General features: G+C 44.5%; 1 protein-coding gene across 2 annotated transcripts; it reads right to left on the bottom strand.

Annotated features, from left to right (window-relative positions):
* Nucleotides 1–4,304: 4,304 nt before the first annotated feature.
* Nucleotides 4,305–13,353, bottom strand: LOC115176540 (cytohesin-2). Of its 2 annotated transcripts, none has more exons than XM_029736585.1 (12): nucleotides 13,164–13,353; nucleotides 11,392–11,542; nucleotides 10,875–10,941; nucleotides 10,568–10,686; nucleotides 10,394–10,474; nucleotides 10,117–10,229; nucleotides 9,892–10,040; nucleotides 9,475–9,586; nucleotides 6,879–6,955; nucleotides 6,658–6,729; nucleotides 6,417–6,571; nucleotides 4,305–6,297 (listed from the first exon to the last, which is right to left on the bottom strand). In XM_029736585.1, exons 1-12 carry the CDS (start codon nucleotides 13,228–13,230, stop codon nucleotides 6,210–6,212), a joined length of 1,251 nt encoding a protein of 416 aa, XP_029592445.1. In that variant the 5' UTR covers nucleotides 13,231–13,353; the 3' UTR covers nucleotides 4,305–6,209. The 2 variants fall into 2 exon arrangements, with proteins under 2 accessions (XP_029592445.1, XP_029592446.1); XM_029736586.1 differs by lacking the exon at nucleotides 13,164–13,353 and adding an exon at nucleotides 11,877–13,147 and having other exon boundaries at nucleotides 6,879–6,957; nucleotides 9,474–9,586.
* Between the last annotated feature and the right edge of the window lie 213 nt (nucleotides 13,354–13,566).

Genomic DNA, 13,566 nt, shown 5'->3' with positions numbered 1-13,566 from the left:
AAGTTCCATTGAAATTGAGTTCTTGTTATTTAGCGATATTGAACAGAAGTGTGTGTTCATTTGTACAACTTTATTTGTCAATGTATGTACCTTTTTATTTGAAATCGTGTTGTTGTTTGATGGCCAAATGTATAAAACATTTCTCAAATTCCTTTTTTATTCAAATGTTATATTAGGCTAATATAGCATTTGCTGTAATAACATTGAGGCTTTGGAAATGTTTGATCTGGCTGTGTTTCTATCAGTAGACATTGTCTGTGAATACTGCACACGTATCAGAAACTATTTGATACTATTTGTAAATAAAAACCTTGATGTGACTGTTTGAATGTTTATTTACTAATCAATTTATGTTCTTGAATCCCATTCTGACCTCAGACTGCACCTGACGTCTTGTTTGACCTGTCTGCTTTCCTCACTGCTGATAGCCTGCTACTAACACCCATCACACACAATCAATCTCTCAGCAACCCAATGTGGCCACACTACAGTACCCACAGGTCACCACATCAGGGCAGGCGGCACTAGAGATGGGGTGGCCTATACCAGTGGAGGCTGCTGAGGGGAGGACGGCTCATAATAATGGCTGGAACGGAGCGAATGGAATGGCATCAAACCAGGTGTTTGATGTATTTGATACTAGTCTACTCATTCCGCTCCAGCCATTACACGAGTCCGTCCTCCCAAATTAAGGTGCCACCAACCTCCTGTGACCTATACGGTGGAGATTTGCTTGATTGACCCCATTTTACCTTGTTATCCATGATGGCATGCACACACTCACAGCTCAGATGTGAACTTAGACCACACATTTAAGCCTGAAGATCTTGTTCCACCTAATGCAGGTGTCAAACTCATTCCATGAAGGGCCTAATGTCTGAAGGGCCTAGTTTTTGTTTTTTCCTTTCAATGAAGTCCTAGACAACAGGGTGAGGGGGAGTTCCTTACTAATTAGTGACCTTAATTCATCAATCAAGTACAAGAGAGGAGTGAAAACCTGCTGACACTTGGCCCTCTGTGGAATGATTTTGACACGTGCCCTAATGTCTCTTCCTGCCCTTCCTTGTTGGAACATGCAATCTCCTTTGAGTACCAGCATCACTCAGGAGATAGGCCAGACTGTCCCAGTCACTGATTCCTAAACGGTGGGTCAAGACCCAATTGGGCCATGGCCAGCTTGTCATGGGTCATGACTGGATTTGGTCTGGGTTGTAGGGTTGTCTATATTTGGTGGGTCACAACATAGATTTAGATCAACCTCACATCATTGAATCTGTCCCTTTACGACGTCTGTGAGAGCATGGGCAGCGCCATTGAAGCCATCTCCATTTTGAAGCAGTCCATTATCTTCTGCGAATTGGCAAACAAACCGAGTGTCCATACTGCCACCTGTAATGTATTGTTAAAACAGATATAAAGCCAAGGTTGGCGATTTACTGTCACCTGCAGTTATGGAATGATTGCTCACAAGTATAATTCATTGGCTGATCCCACCTGATTACCCAGATGGAATCATGTGATCCTTCCTTAACCCATAGAAAGTCCCACCCAGTTGACTACTTCAAATTGGTGAAAGTCCTCAATGGTGCCGCCCATGCTAAAACGACCTTTTGGGCCCTAGAGTCATTCTCTATGGGTCACGCAAACACTTGGGCTATAAGTGGGTAACAATTAGGGTTGCAAAATTCCATGAACTTTCAATAAATTCCTTGGTTTTCCACAAATCCTGGTTGGATTTCCTGCTTATTCTGGGAAATCTCCAACCGGAATTTCAGGAAAACCAGGGAATTTATTGAAAGTTCCCAGAATTTTGCAACCCTAGTCACAATGTAAAAAAAAGGTCTGGGGAATACCGTTCACTGTAACAAAAACATCTAGAATTTGATCTGCTGACATTTGTAAACTAAGTCTAATAATAATCACCCAAACACACAGGAGTATTGTCTCAGTTCACTTTTTTTTGTTTCACAACAGTTGACTGGCACCAGCGTACCGTGGTTTATTGTTTCACAACAGTTGACTGGCACCAGCGTACCGTGGTTTATTGTTTCACAACAGTTGACTGGCACCAGCGTACCGTGGTTTATTGTTTCACAACAGTTGACTGGCACCAGCGTACCGTGGTTTATTGTTTCATAACAGTTGACTGGCAACCGTGTATCATGGTTTTGTTTTTGCTACATATAGCACAGATGACCTATCCATCTTTACATGGCTGTAAAACAAAAATAAACAAATACTAAATCAAACACTATCTCAGGAAGTAGTGATGTTGGGGTCTGGGGGACAGAAGTAGTGGTGTTGGGGTCTGGGGGAGAGAAGTAGTGGTGTTGGGGTCTGGGGGACAGAAGTAGTGGTGTTGGGGTCTGGGGGACAGAAGTAGTGGTGTTGGGGTCTGGGGGACAGAAGTAGTGGTGTTGGGGTCCGGGGGAGAGAAGTAGTGGTGTTGGGGTCCGGGGGAGAGAAGTAGTGATGTTGGGGTCCGGGGGACATAAGTAGTGGTGTTGGGGTCCGGGGGACAGAAGTAGTGGTGTTGGGGTCCGGGGGACAGAAGTAGTGGTGTTGGGGTCCGGGGGACAGAAGTAGTGGTGTTGGGGTCCGGGGGACAGAAGTAGTGGTGTTGGGGTCCGGGGGACAGAAGTAGTGGTGTTGGGGTCCGGGGGAGAGAAGTAGTGGTGTTGGGGTCCGGGGGACAGAAGTAGTGGTGTTGGGGTCCGGGGGACAGAAGTAGTGGTGTTGGGGTCCGGGGGACAGAAGTAGTGGTGTTGGGGTCCGGGGGACAGAAGTAGTGGTGTTGGGGTCCGGGGGACAGAAGTAGTGGTGTTGGGGTCCGGGGGACAGAAGTAGTGGTGTTGGGGTCCGGGGGACAGAAGTAGTGGTGTTGGGGTCCGGGGGACAGAAGTAGTGGTGTTGGGGTCCGGGGGACAGAAGTAGTGGTGTTGGGGTCCGGGGACAGAAGTAGTGGTGTTGGGGTCCGGGGGAGAGAAGTAGTGGTGTTGGGGTCCGGGGGACAGAAGTAGTGGTGTTGGGGTCCGGGGGACAGAAGTAGTGGTGTTGGGGTCCGGGGGAGAGAAGTAGTGGTGTTGGGGTCCGGGGGACAGAAGTAGTGGTGTTGGGGTCCGGGGGACAGAAGTAGTGGTGTTGGGGTCCGGGGGACAGAAGTAGTGGTGTTGGGGTCCGGGGGACAGAAGTAGTGGTGTTGGGGTCCGGGGGACAGAAGTAGTGATGTTGGGGTCCGGGGGACAGAAGTAGTGGTGTTGGGGTCCGGGGGACAGAAGTAGTGGTGTTGGGGTCCGGGGGACAGAAGTAGTGGTGTTGGGGTCCGGGGGACAGAAGTAGTGGTGTTGGGGTCCGGGGGACAGAAGTAGTGATGTTGGGGTCCGGGGGACAGAAGTAGTGATGTTGGGGTCCGGGGGACAGAAGTAGTGGTGTTGGGGTCCGGGGGACAGAAGTAGTGGTGTTGGGGTCCGGGGGACAGAAGTAGTGGTGTTGGGGTCCGGGGGACAGAAGTAGTGGTGTTGGGGTCCGGGGGACAGAAGTAGTGGTGTTGGGGTCCGGGGGACAGAAGTAGTGGTGTTGGGGTCCGGGGGACAGAAGTAGTGGTGTTGGGGTCCGGGGGACAGAAGTAGTGGTGTTGGGGTCCGGGGGAGAGAAGTAGTGGTGTTGGGGTCCGGGGGACAGAAGTAGTGATGTTGGGGTCCGGGGGACAGAAGTAGTGGTGTTGGGGTCTGGGGGACAGAAGTAGTGGTGTTGGGGTCTGGGGGACAGAAGTAGTGGTGTTGGGGTCTGGGGGACAGAAGTAGTGGTGTTGGGGTCTGGGGGACAGAAGTATTCATTAGTGTTTTTTCTCACAAAAGTCTGTCTCTTTGTTGAGTTGGAACAGTGTGACGTCCCAACTCCATTTTGGCAACTTTGCACTTGAAGAATACCCAGATAGGTCTACTGTGTTTCAGTATTTCAGTATCGTGTAGTGTACAGCAGCCCTGCCTGTAAGTTGGCTCACTGCTGTGTGTCTGTCACACCAAACACTCAGAGAATAACTGGAGAAGACTAAGATATCATTTTTTTTTGTACCTAGACTTTCCTATGTAAATAACATTTAGAGTAAAACTTCTGTAGTTGTCAGAGCTGGAAGTGATCAAAATATGGATTTGTAAAGCCTTCATCACAACCAGTGAGGATGATGCAGGACAGCCTGGCCACCACTGGAGACTACTACAGTTAGTATTGCCAATCTAAAAGGTACAGCTCTTTAAAGCCTGTATAATGCTTAAATATTGATAAAGTGCAGCAGACAACCCTAATTCTGCATTTTCCATATTCAGTCTGATGAAATGTTAATGCAATGACAAACAACTAATGCAAATATCTACGTGTCAATTCAGGCATAATGTATCATTAGACATGTATCCTTAACATTGTTATTCATTCAATACATTTGAATATTTCAGCGATTACATAATATTGAAAGATATATTAGTGCTCCATGTTTGTTGTCCTTTTCAATTCAATCACATTAAGAGGAATCTGATGCCTTTTCCTGGCTTGACTGATGATTCAACTTCAGAACCATCATTTCAGTTCCCATATTAGACAGGTCGTTTCAGACTTATCATAGGGTGATGTCCCAATAACCACCCATAGCTTGCTTTCCTTTTAGATCACAGATCTGACAGGATTGGATGGGCATCAGTATTATGAAGGACACCTATCCAGCCCTTTCACATATCCATGATGGTAATGGTGGAAAGAAAGCCATTACAGGCCTCTGGGACACGTTTGTGCTTCAGTGAGCCTCATTCATTCAGGCTCTTAGAGGGTAATAGAGGTTCCTTCAGGACGGTGCAACATTATCAACAGTACAGATAGAAATAGAATGCATAGAACAAACAGGATTCCCTGTTCCATACCACATAGAACCATGCCTGTTCTATCCAAAATGTTTTGTGATGTCATCACTCTCCTGTCCTGAATAATCTAAATGTTCCAATTGGAGGTTGATTCTATTGTGTCAACAGGGAACACTAATAATCTTTCTCAAATGCACCCAACACTAACACGAGTCTGGTCCATCTGTGTGTATGGAGGATTAACCCTCATCTCCACATGCAGTCCTACAGTAGCTCTTACAAAACAAAAGATGTAACAAACAAAAATAAACAATAAATTAAATCTATGTGTGTTGTAAACAATATTCTAACAAGTATTTACAAAAAAATGAAGTATACATTGTAATAAGCTGCCGCTGTAACTTCTTAAAACCCACTGTAGCGTATTATAGAGTTGGGTTTAACAGTTTACGTGTCTTTATGAGGGAGTTTATTAACAGTCTGGTGAAGGAAACGCCAGTGGTCATTGACAAGAGTCGTCGTCTTTAGTGTTCACTGCTCAATTGTTGCCTTATTGGTCAGTTTTTCTGGGAACATTTCCCGTAGATGGTAGATCATAACAAATTTAACATGAGTGACATTTTTATGTCTAAGGCTAAGCAGTAAGGACCAGCGTCATCTCCTTCACAGAGGCTACAGTATTAAAGTGGGACTTTGTGAATGCTGATATAGACATGCTAACCTGGAGCCAAGAAGTTAGAGGAAAGCACAGCAGACAACTTGGGCTGCATCTTAACACGTTAAAGTGGCTTCCTCAGCCGCCGGGCATTCTGTCCTTCACACAGTGACCGGTCAGAACTGGACCGGTTGGAAACACACTGGTCCGTTGCCCCAATGTTAGATCAGTTACAGATGGAGAGGAAGCCACTTCAGACTGATGAGTTGCAGCCTGTTTGTGATGGAAGGTTCAGTGGCCCTGCTTGCTACCCTGAATAAAATACATATTTATTTCACAGTTCACTTCAACGTCACGGAAAAGAAGGGAGGAGGAGAGGTGTAGTGACGAGAAGGGGGCTTTGAGTGAGTGAACTAACTGTGTAGTATGTAGGGTAGTAGTGGACACTTCGTAGTGTGGTAGCGTACAGATCAGCCGCTAGCGGCAACAGACATTAGTGGATGAGTGGTGAACTCCTGAACTGCCTGTTTGTGCTGGCCAGTCTCTCAAACAGAATAGCAACAAGTCCTCCTCACAAAGAAAGAAAGAGGGGAAAAAAGTGAGGAATGGAATGAATCTAGGGAGGAGAGAAAGGCTTGTGTCCCATGTTGGAATGAGAGATGAAGAGGTGGATGAGGGGATGAAGAGAGGAAGAAGGGAATGTTCTACGGTTGTTCCTCATTCTTCTTTAACGATATGCGTTTCTTCCTGGCAGCCAGCATCTCATAGAAGGGGTCCACACTGACCGCAGAGCTGGAGAGAGGGATGGAAAAAACAGAAACAGAATCGAAAAATGTTAGTCTGATGCGTTTCTAAATGTATCCACCCATACACCCTACTCTCCCTTCATGCCTGCCTCCCTCCCTACGTACTTGATGTGGTGGATCCATTCGTCTTTCTCCTCAGGTGTGGGGGCAGAGATGCGGTACACGTTGTGGTTCCCCTCCACCACTCTGCCGTCTGCCTCCGTCTTACAGGCCTTGATCAGCTGACCACGGTTGTTGGGGATGTACAGCTCAAAGCAGTTCTGGGAGGGAAGAGCAGGAGTCAGGAGAAATGGTGCAGTGATCATGTCCTATGTTGACATTCTAAATGTATTGATAACAGACTCACAGGCTTCCTGGGGTCTTCAACCTCCCGGATACTCAGGTTCTCTAGAGGAATGATACCTCTGGGCTCCTTATCCTGAACACACACATTATACACACTATAGTATAGAACACAGCTCCACATTACAATGTTCTGCTACATAGCTCTTTACCCTCTCTGTACTGGATTACATTTCCATCACATTGCTCTACAGTGGCACTTTGGCAGCTATAATGTTGACTTACTGTAGTATATTCAAAGTAGTAAAGGCAGTTGTCTGTGAGAATGAACCATCTTCTTTTCCAGGTCTTCACCCGTCCTCCTGAAATACAAACAGACCAATAGAGGCATGAGACAGGGTGGTATCTGGAAGTTAGCAGAACCACAACTGGAGAAAGTCATTCCACTTGACTGCTCCACATACTGAAGTAAACATTCCATTACTACACATCACCTTCAGGATATTACAGTTAGACAGCTTGTATAGCCTTACATGTCCAATGTTACTGTGCCTTTGTATGTCAATTCATCTCACACAGTAATATGTGACGTCTAATGTCTGTCAAAAGGCATATGTGGACAATAACTTTTCTTCTATACTGCCTGTTGGCCATTTTGGTTCCATAAGAATGATATTGTTTCTCATGGACCCATTCTCCCAGTACATACCTCCTGAGAAACAAGTGGCAGCAGCAGAGTGTGGAAATCACAGGGAGAAGCAGAGACAACAGGGACCAGAGGTTTCGGGGGTAGGGAGGGAGAGAAGGGTCGGGAGGGAGAAGACGGCAGAGATATTAGTGACAAACAGATCACAGACCCCACCATGCAAGAGAAGACGGTTCAGACTGCCATGATGCAAGAGAGCGAGGTACTGAAGGAAGCTCCATGTAGAAGTCGCTCATAGACACATATCTAGGATCAGTTTACTGTGCCCCAATCCTAAACTTAACATAGCGGAGAAAACACAAACTGATCTTATATGAGAATCCAAGGGCAGCTCCCTCAGTATGGACAATTCTGTCTATTTACACATCATGCAATGGCAGTCTTAAGATCATAATACATGGACAATGTTTTAGGCAACATTGCTGGACAACAAGTCTGGCAATATTGCCTCATAACATTGGCGGTGTATCATTATCTTTAGTGTAAACCTGAGAGAGAGAAGGAAGCAGGCACATAACAGCACAAAGCCTTAGGAGAGAGAGCACACAGGTTTACGCTCACTATCCAAAAACCCTGGGGCTGATCAGGACGGTTACAGACATTACAGAATGTTAATATGTTTTTAACCTCTCTTGGGTAGGGGGCAGTATTTTCACGGCCGGATGTAAAACGTACCCAAATTAAAACAGCCTACTACTCGGGCCCAGGAACTAGAATATGCATATTATTAGTAGATTTGGATAGAAAACACTCTGAAGTTTCCAAAACTGTTTGAATGATGTCTGTGAGTATAACAGAACTCATATGGCAGGCAAAAACCTGAGAAAAATCCAACCAGGAAGTGGGAAATCTGGTTCTTGTAGTCTTTTCAAGTCATTGCCTATCTAACACACAGTGACTTAGGGTTCATTTTGCACTTCCTAAGGCTTCCACTAGATGTCAACAGTCTTTAGAACCTAGTTTCAGGCTTTTGCAGTGAACAGAGAGCAAACAAGAAGGCCGGGAAGTTGGTGACTCAGAAAATGACATGAGTTTTGTGGCGCGCATTCACGTGATGAGGTATCTGTGTTCCAAAACGTTTTTCAAGACATTGGAATCGTCCGGTTGGAATATTATTGAAGTTTTATGTTAAAAAGGCCCTAAAGATTGATGCTATACAACATTTGACATGTTTCAACGAACGTAAATGTAACTTTTTTTTAAACTTTTCGTCGTGAAATTTGGGGCGCACTTCCTACATTTGGAGTAGCTTACTGAACACGCAAACAACAAGGAGGTATTTGGACATAAATTATGGACTTTATCGAACAAAACAACATTTATTGTGGACCTGGGATTCCTGGAAGTGCCTTCTGATGAAGATCATCAAAGGTAAGTGAATATTTATAATGCTATTTATGATTTTAGATGACTCCAAAATGGCGGGTATGTTTCTGAGCGCCGTACTCAGATTATTGCAAAGTGTGCTTTCCCCGTGAAGCTTTTTTGAAATCTGTCACAGTGGTTGCATAAAGGAGATGGTTATCTATAATTCTTTGAATAACAGTTTAATATTTTATCAACGTTTATGATGAGTATTTTTGTAAATTATTATGCTGATTCACCGCCGGTATTGGAGGCAAAGTATTTTCTGACCATCACGCGCCAATGTAAAATGCTGTTTTTGGATATAAATATGAACTTTATCAAACAAAACATACATGTATTGTCTAACATTGAGTCCTAGGAGTGTCATCTGATGAAGATCGTCAAAGGTTAGTGCTTAATTTTAGCTGAATTTCTGGTATTTGTGACCCCTCTCCTGCTTGGAAAATGGCTGTGTGGTTTTTATTGTGTTGTACCTGTCCTAACATAATCTAACTTTATGCTTTCGCCGTAAAGCCTTTTTGAAATCGGACAATGTGGTTACATTAAGGAGAAGTGTACCTTTAAAATGGTGTAAAATAGTTGTATGTTTGACAACTTTGAATTATGACATTTTGAATTTGGTGCTCTGATTTTTCACTGGCTGTTGAATAGTGTGAACCGTGGGTGGGACACTAGCTTCCCACCTGCCCAAGAGAGGTTAAGCAATGCAAATAATCCATATTTGGTTTTGGAACCACCTTGAGGTGATCAGCAGAGAGAAGCTGCAGTACCCCCTCCCACCACCCGGCTTCGCCACGGCCAACTCACCTAGTTTGAGGAGCCAGCCCTCTCTGTCGGGGTTGAAGAAGGTGTGTGTCAGGTCGTTCCCATCATCCTCAGGGATCTTGAAGGGCTCGTTCTTGATGCTGTCATAAAGATTCTGTGGTAGACAGAGACAAGAGAGAGATTCAGAGGGGTTGGGTTAAATGCGAAAGACAGATTTCAGTTGAATACATTCAGTTGTACAACTGATTAGGTATCCCCCTTTCCATTGAGGAGAGACAAACAGCAGGGAGATTCCCTATAACACACTGATATTTCATCTGAACTAGAGCTTCCTTCTGAACCCCTCCAAACTGATGGAAAAAGATGAACAATCTCTCAGTCAAGAGCCAACGACACCTCACTTCCACAGAAACTCCCCTAGCCCCTCCCCATAGCTCCTAGCTCCCCTCCCTCCCTCACTCTGAGCAGGTCCTCTGGCAGGTCTCCACCCTCGTTGATGCCTCTGTTCATGGAGATGAAGCGGTCCAATCCAGGCTTGTCTCTCACGTTGGGGTTGTGGAGGCTGGTGTTCAGCATGATGATAGCAAACGACAGCACATAGCACGTATCTGAGGAGAGAGCAGAACCATAGGATGAGAAGTGGCTAGTAGACCTCTGTGTTATAATGACGGTAAGTGTGTGTACCAGTGCTCTGGAAGACCCCAGGGTTGCAGTGACAGTATCTCTGGGCAAAGGCCTCCATCATCCTGTCAATCTTCTGAGCCTCGCCAGGCAGACGGAAACTCCACAGGAACTGCCTGCAGGGGTAACACAAAGGTCAGAGGTCAAAATGTCAGAGGGAGAGCACTGGCTGCCATGGTAACAAAGACGCTGATATAGTGTTTTTATCCTCTAGAATTTGAAATTGATGTACTGTTTTTATTAAATGTCAGAGCTTATCATAGAGGACACCCCAGCTTACCGGAGAGCCTGGACCAGGTTGAGATCAGTGAACTCGTGAAGGTCAACAAACGCCTGCAGAACCTTGAGATTAAAGTCCTCCCTACAGGAGAGAAGAGGAACGTAGACTTCTGATGCTGTTCATCCCAACAATAACAAAGAAGAAAAGAGCAAGCTAGAGAGAGGGAATGGTTACCTCTCTCCCAGGTAGTCTCCTATAGCAGTCTTGTTGAGGCCCTCTCCTTTGTACAGGAACTGGGCAACATCCTCTTGAGTGTGTCTGAGCAACTCATTCTCCACCAGGAACACAATACCCTACACACACACACACACACACACACACACACACACACACACACACACAGAGAGAGAGGGTAACTACAATCAAAAGAGAGTAAACGCTCAAGAGATTGATGTTAAGACAGACAGTGAAAGAGAGGGGTTTGGGGGGGGTAGAGTGAAGCTGATTATATTTATGTATCCATTCCATGTCCCCTTTTCACCTTTTTGGGGTCCATGTTAAACTTCTTCCTTCCCATGGCCACATGCCTGTTCTTCTGTAGAGTTTTACTGCAGGGAGGAAAGACAAGGAGTGGATCTCATTCAACACAATACCTCTCCACCAATTATACATACAGTTAGAGGGTAATGGAGAGGACAAAGTGGGGAAGTCACACTAAAATAGCTCTTAGAAATGCTAAATGTGTTTTCAGTCAAATCTCATTTGCAGCTATGACCTGGGGAAGTTGCCGGGGAGAGGAGAATAGTCGAAGAAGCCATTAGGAAGCTATATATTTTTTACATAAACTTCAAAGTGAAATTGCCATAGATGCAATATTGAGTAAATGCAGAGATAACCTGAATGCATAGGAAGTTATTTTGGGAAACACGGCTTTCACATGGACTCGCTCTAATCATCCCATTATAATTCAACTTCAGATACACCAGGGGGGAGGGACTGTGCTACACACTAAATAATGGAACTGAAATATTCAGGGGAACAATCTGTGTTTTTCTCACCTGCCCTCTGTGCTGGTCTCCAGTCCCTCCACCTCTATGATGGCCTCTCTGAGCTCGTCTCTGAGCCTCTGGATCTCCTGCAGTAAAGCTCCCTTCCTCCGACGGATGTCCTCCAGCTCAGAGCGCTCCTCTGGACTCAGGTCTACCGGGACTGTAGGGAAGGAGGGAGAAGAGGGGTGAGAGAATGAAGAGATGGATGGGGATAGAAAAGCAGGGAGCATGGAAATGGGAGAGAATGGGAAAATGGTGGGGACAGAGAGAACTAAGTTAAAATTGACCTGAAACATGACAGTATTCAAAGTCTGTTTGCTACTGTGCATTTCCAAGATGCTTTGACTTTCCTACTGAAAACAATAAGAAGTTTGAGTAAAAGCCGTGTTTTCCAAAACACAAAACTGGTCATGTCCAATCCCATGTTCCAAACCATTGTTCAATTTCCTCTGTCTCTCCCCTCTCTATTCTTGCTTGTTTCTCCACTCACTGACCTGTACCTAATTCCTCCATTTTGCTTGTCTAGTCAAATGGAAACGTGTGGAAAAACCGGGCGGTTGATGACGTGCATTTCATTGCAGCCTTGATATACTGGAGCACTCAACCTTACAACCTATTCATCGATAAAGTTCACAGAGCTCAGAAAACCAACTATTCTTGCACAGAAGTAGCCTTTCCACACGGAACAGAAGTACTGTAAATAAGAGGGAAAACAAGTTTAAAATCAAATAAGCCGAAACACTGGCTGCAGGGCTTTCACTCTGAAACATTCCATGGAATCCTGACATTCTCTAATGTGACAGTGGGAGTGGTTAGACATGAAAAATACTAGTTGGGGACAGAGATTAGAGATCTGCATAAAAAAAAAATGTTTACTGTTGGTGCTGCATATGTGAACTATGCAGAACAATTTGTAAAATATTAATTCCAAATGACACTTCTCTCTAGTTACTGTCAATCCTCAGATGTTTTCAACTAAAGTAACTAAATGGATTAGGTGTGTAATCAGCGCTGCACTGATTTTTGTAGCTTCTTCGCTCAGAGGATAGATTTTTTTTCTAACACAGCACTAACACACCTGTTTTGACTAATTATCAAGCCACTATTTAATTAGTTGTATCAGGTCAGGTGTGTTAGTGCTGGGCTGGAACAACGATGTGCAGTCCTTTGGGTCCCCAGCCTGGACTGGAGTTGAAAAATAGAGGCGACAGTATCGCTGCAAACCACCGTATTACATCGGTAGGGTGACCAGCCAGTACAGTACCATCAGGCTGCGATGGGGTTCATGTGTTCAGGATGCTAAATGACATCTGCAAGTCAACAACAACCCCGTTACCCGCCCCTCAGTATGAGGTGAATAACTAACGAGCGATGTTTTGATTATTGACGGACAGTGGGTGGGTTTAACGTTAAATAGTAACCGATACTGTAATGAATAACGTTAGCTAGCTATTTGGATGACTGGTCAAACTACAATACGTAGTTAGCTACAACTAGTTACCCAGTAAGTCTAAAAGAGTTAGTTAGCTTGCTAACGTTAGCCAGTACTGTATTATTAGCTTACGTCGAATGCGGTTGTATGGGACTCTCATATGTATAACATTGTATAACAAAAAGATGACAACCACGCAGTACATTATAATGCATACACCGTTAATATTGTTTAGTGACAACTGTGCTCTAATTGTGTAGTGAAATACCTGCTGTTACAACTAGCTGGCTAGGCAGCTAGCTGAGTGTGTTTATTATAAGACGTTAGCAGACCTTGTAGCGATACTTACTGTAGTCCAGGTCATCCATTTTTGGCGCTTTGCTTTTAGGCATAAATATTTCAGAGTCGACTGTCATTCAATAAATGAAAAAGTAATGGATATATATGAAAATATATCCTCCAAATAAAAAGGAAATAAATAAATAACCAGCCTTGCGTACCGAAACCTGGGGCACAGACAAAGGAGGTGGTGATACAGGAAGTGACGCTAACTTTTTGTTATAAATAAACACGTCCTCACTTTCGACCATGTTTGTAAGGAACTTTTCATCTGTGACACAAACCTCTGAGGTTGTTTTGGCCAATATAATAGGACTTGGATTCTTTCCAAATAACTGCCTGGAAAAGGGGTCACTGTATGTTTTTTATTAAAGGTTCAATGCAGCCGTTTTTATCTCAATATCAATTCATTT

Source organism: Salmo trutta, chromosome 37 (genome assembly GCF_901001165.1).
Source record: "Salmo trutta chromosome 37, fSalTru1.1, whole genome shotgun sequence".
Lineage (NCBI taxonomy): Eukaryota > Metazoa > Chordata > Actinopteri > Salmoniformes > Salmonidae > Salmo > Salmo trutta.
The sequence above is the reverse complement of the archived record's forward strand: the minus strand, read 5'-3'. Positions and strand labels throughout refer to the sequence as shown.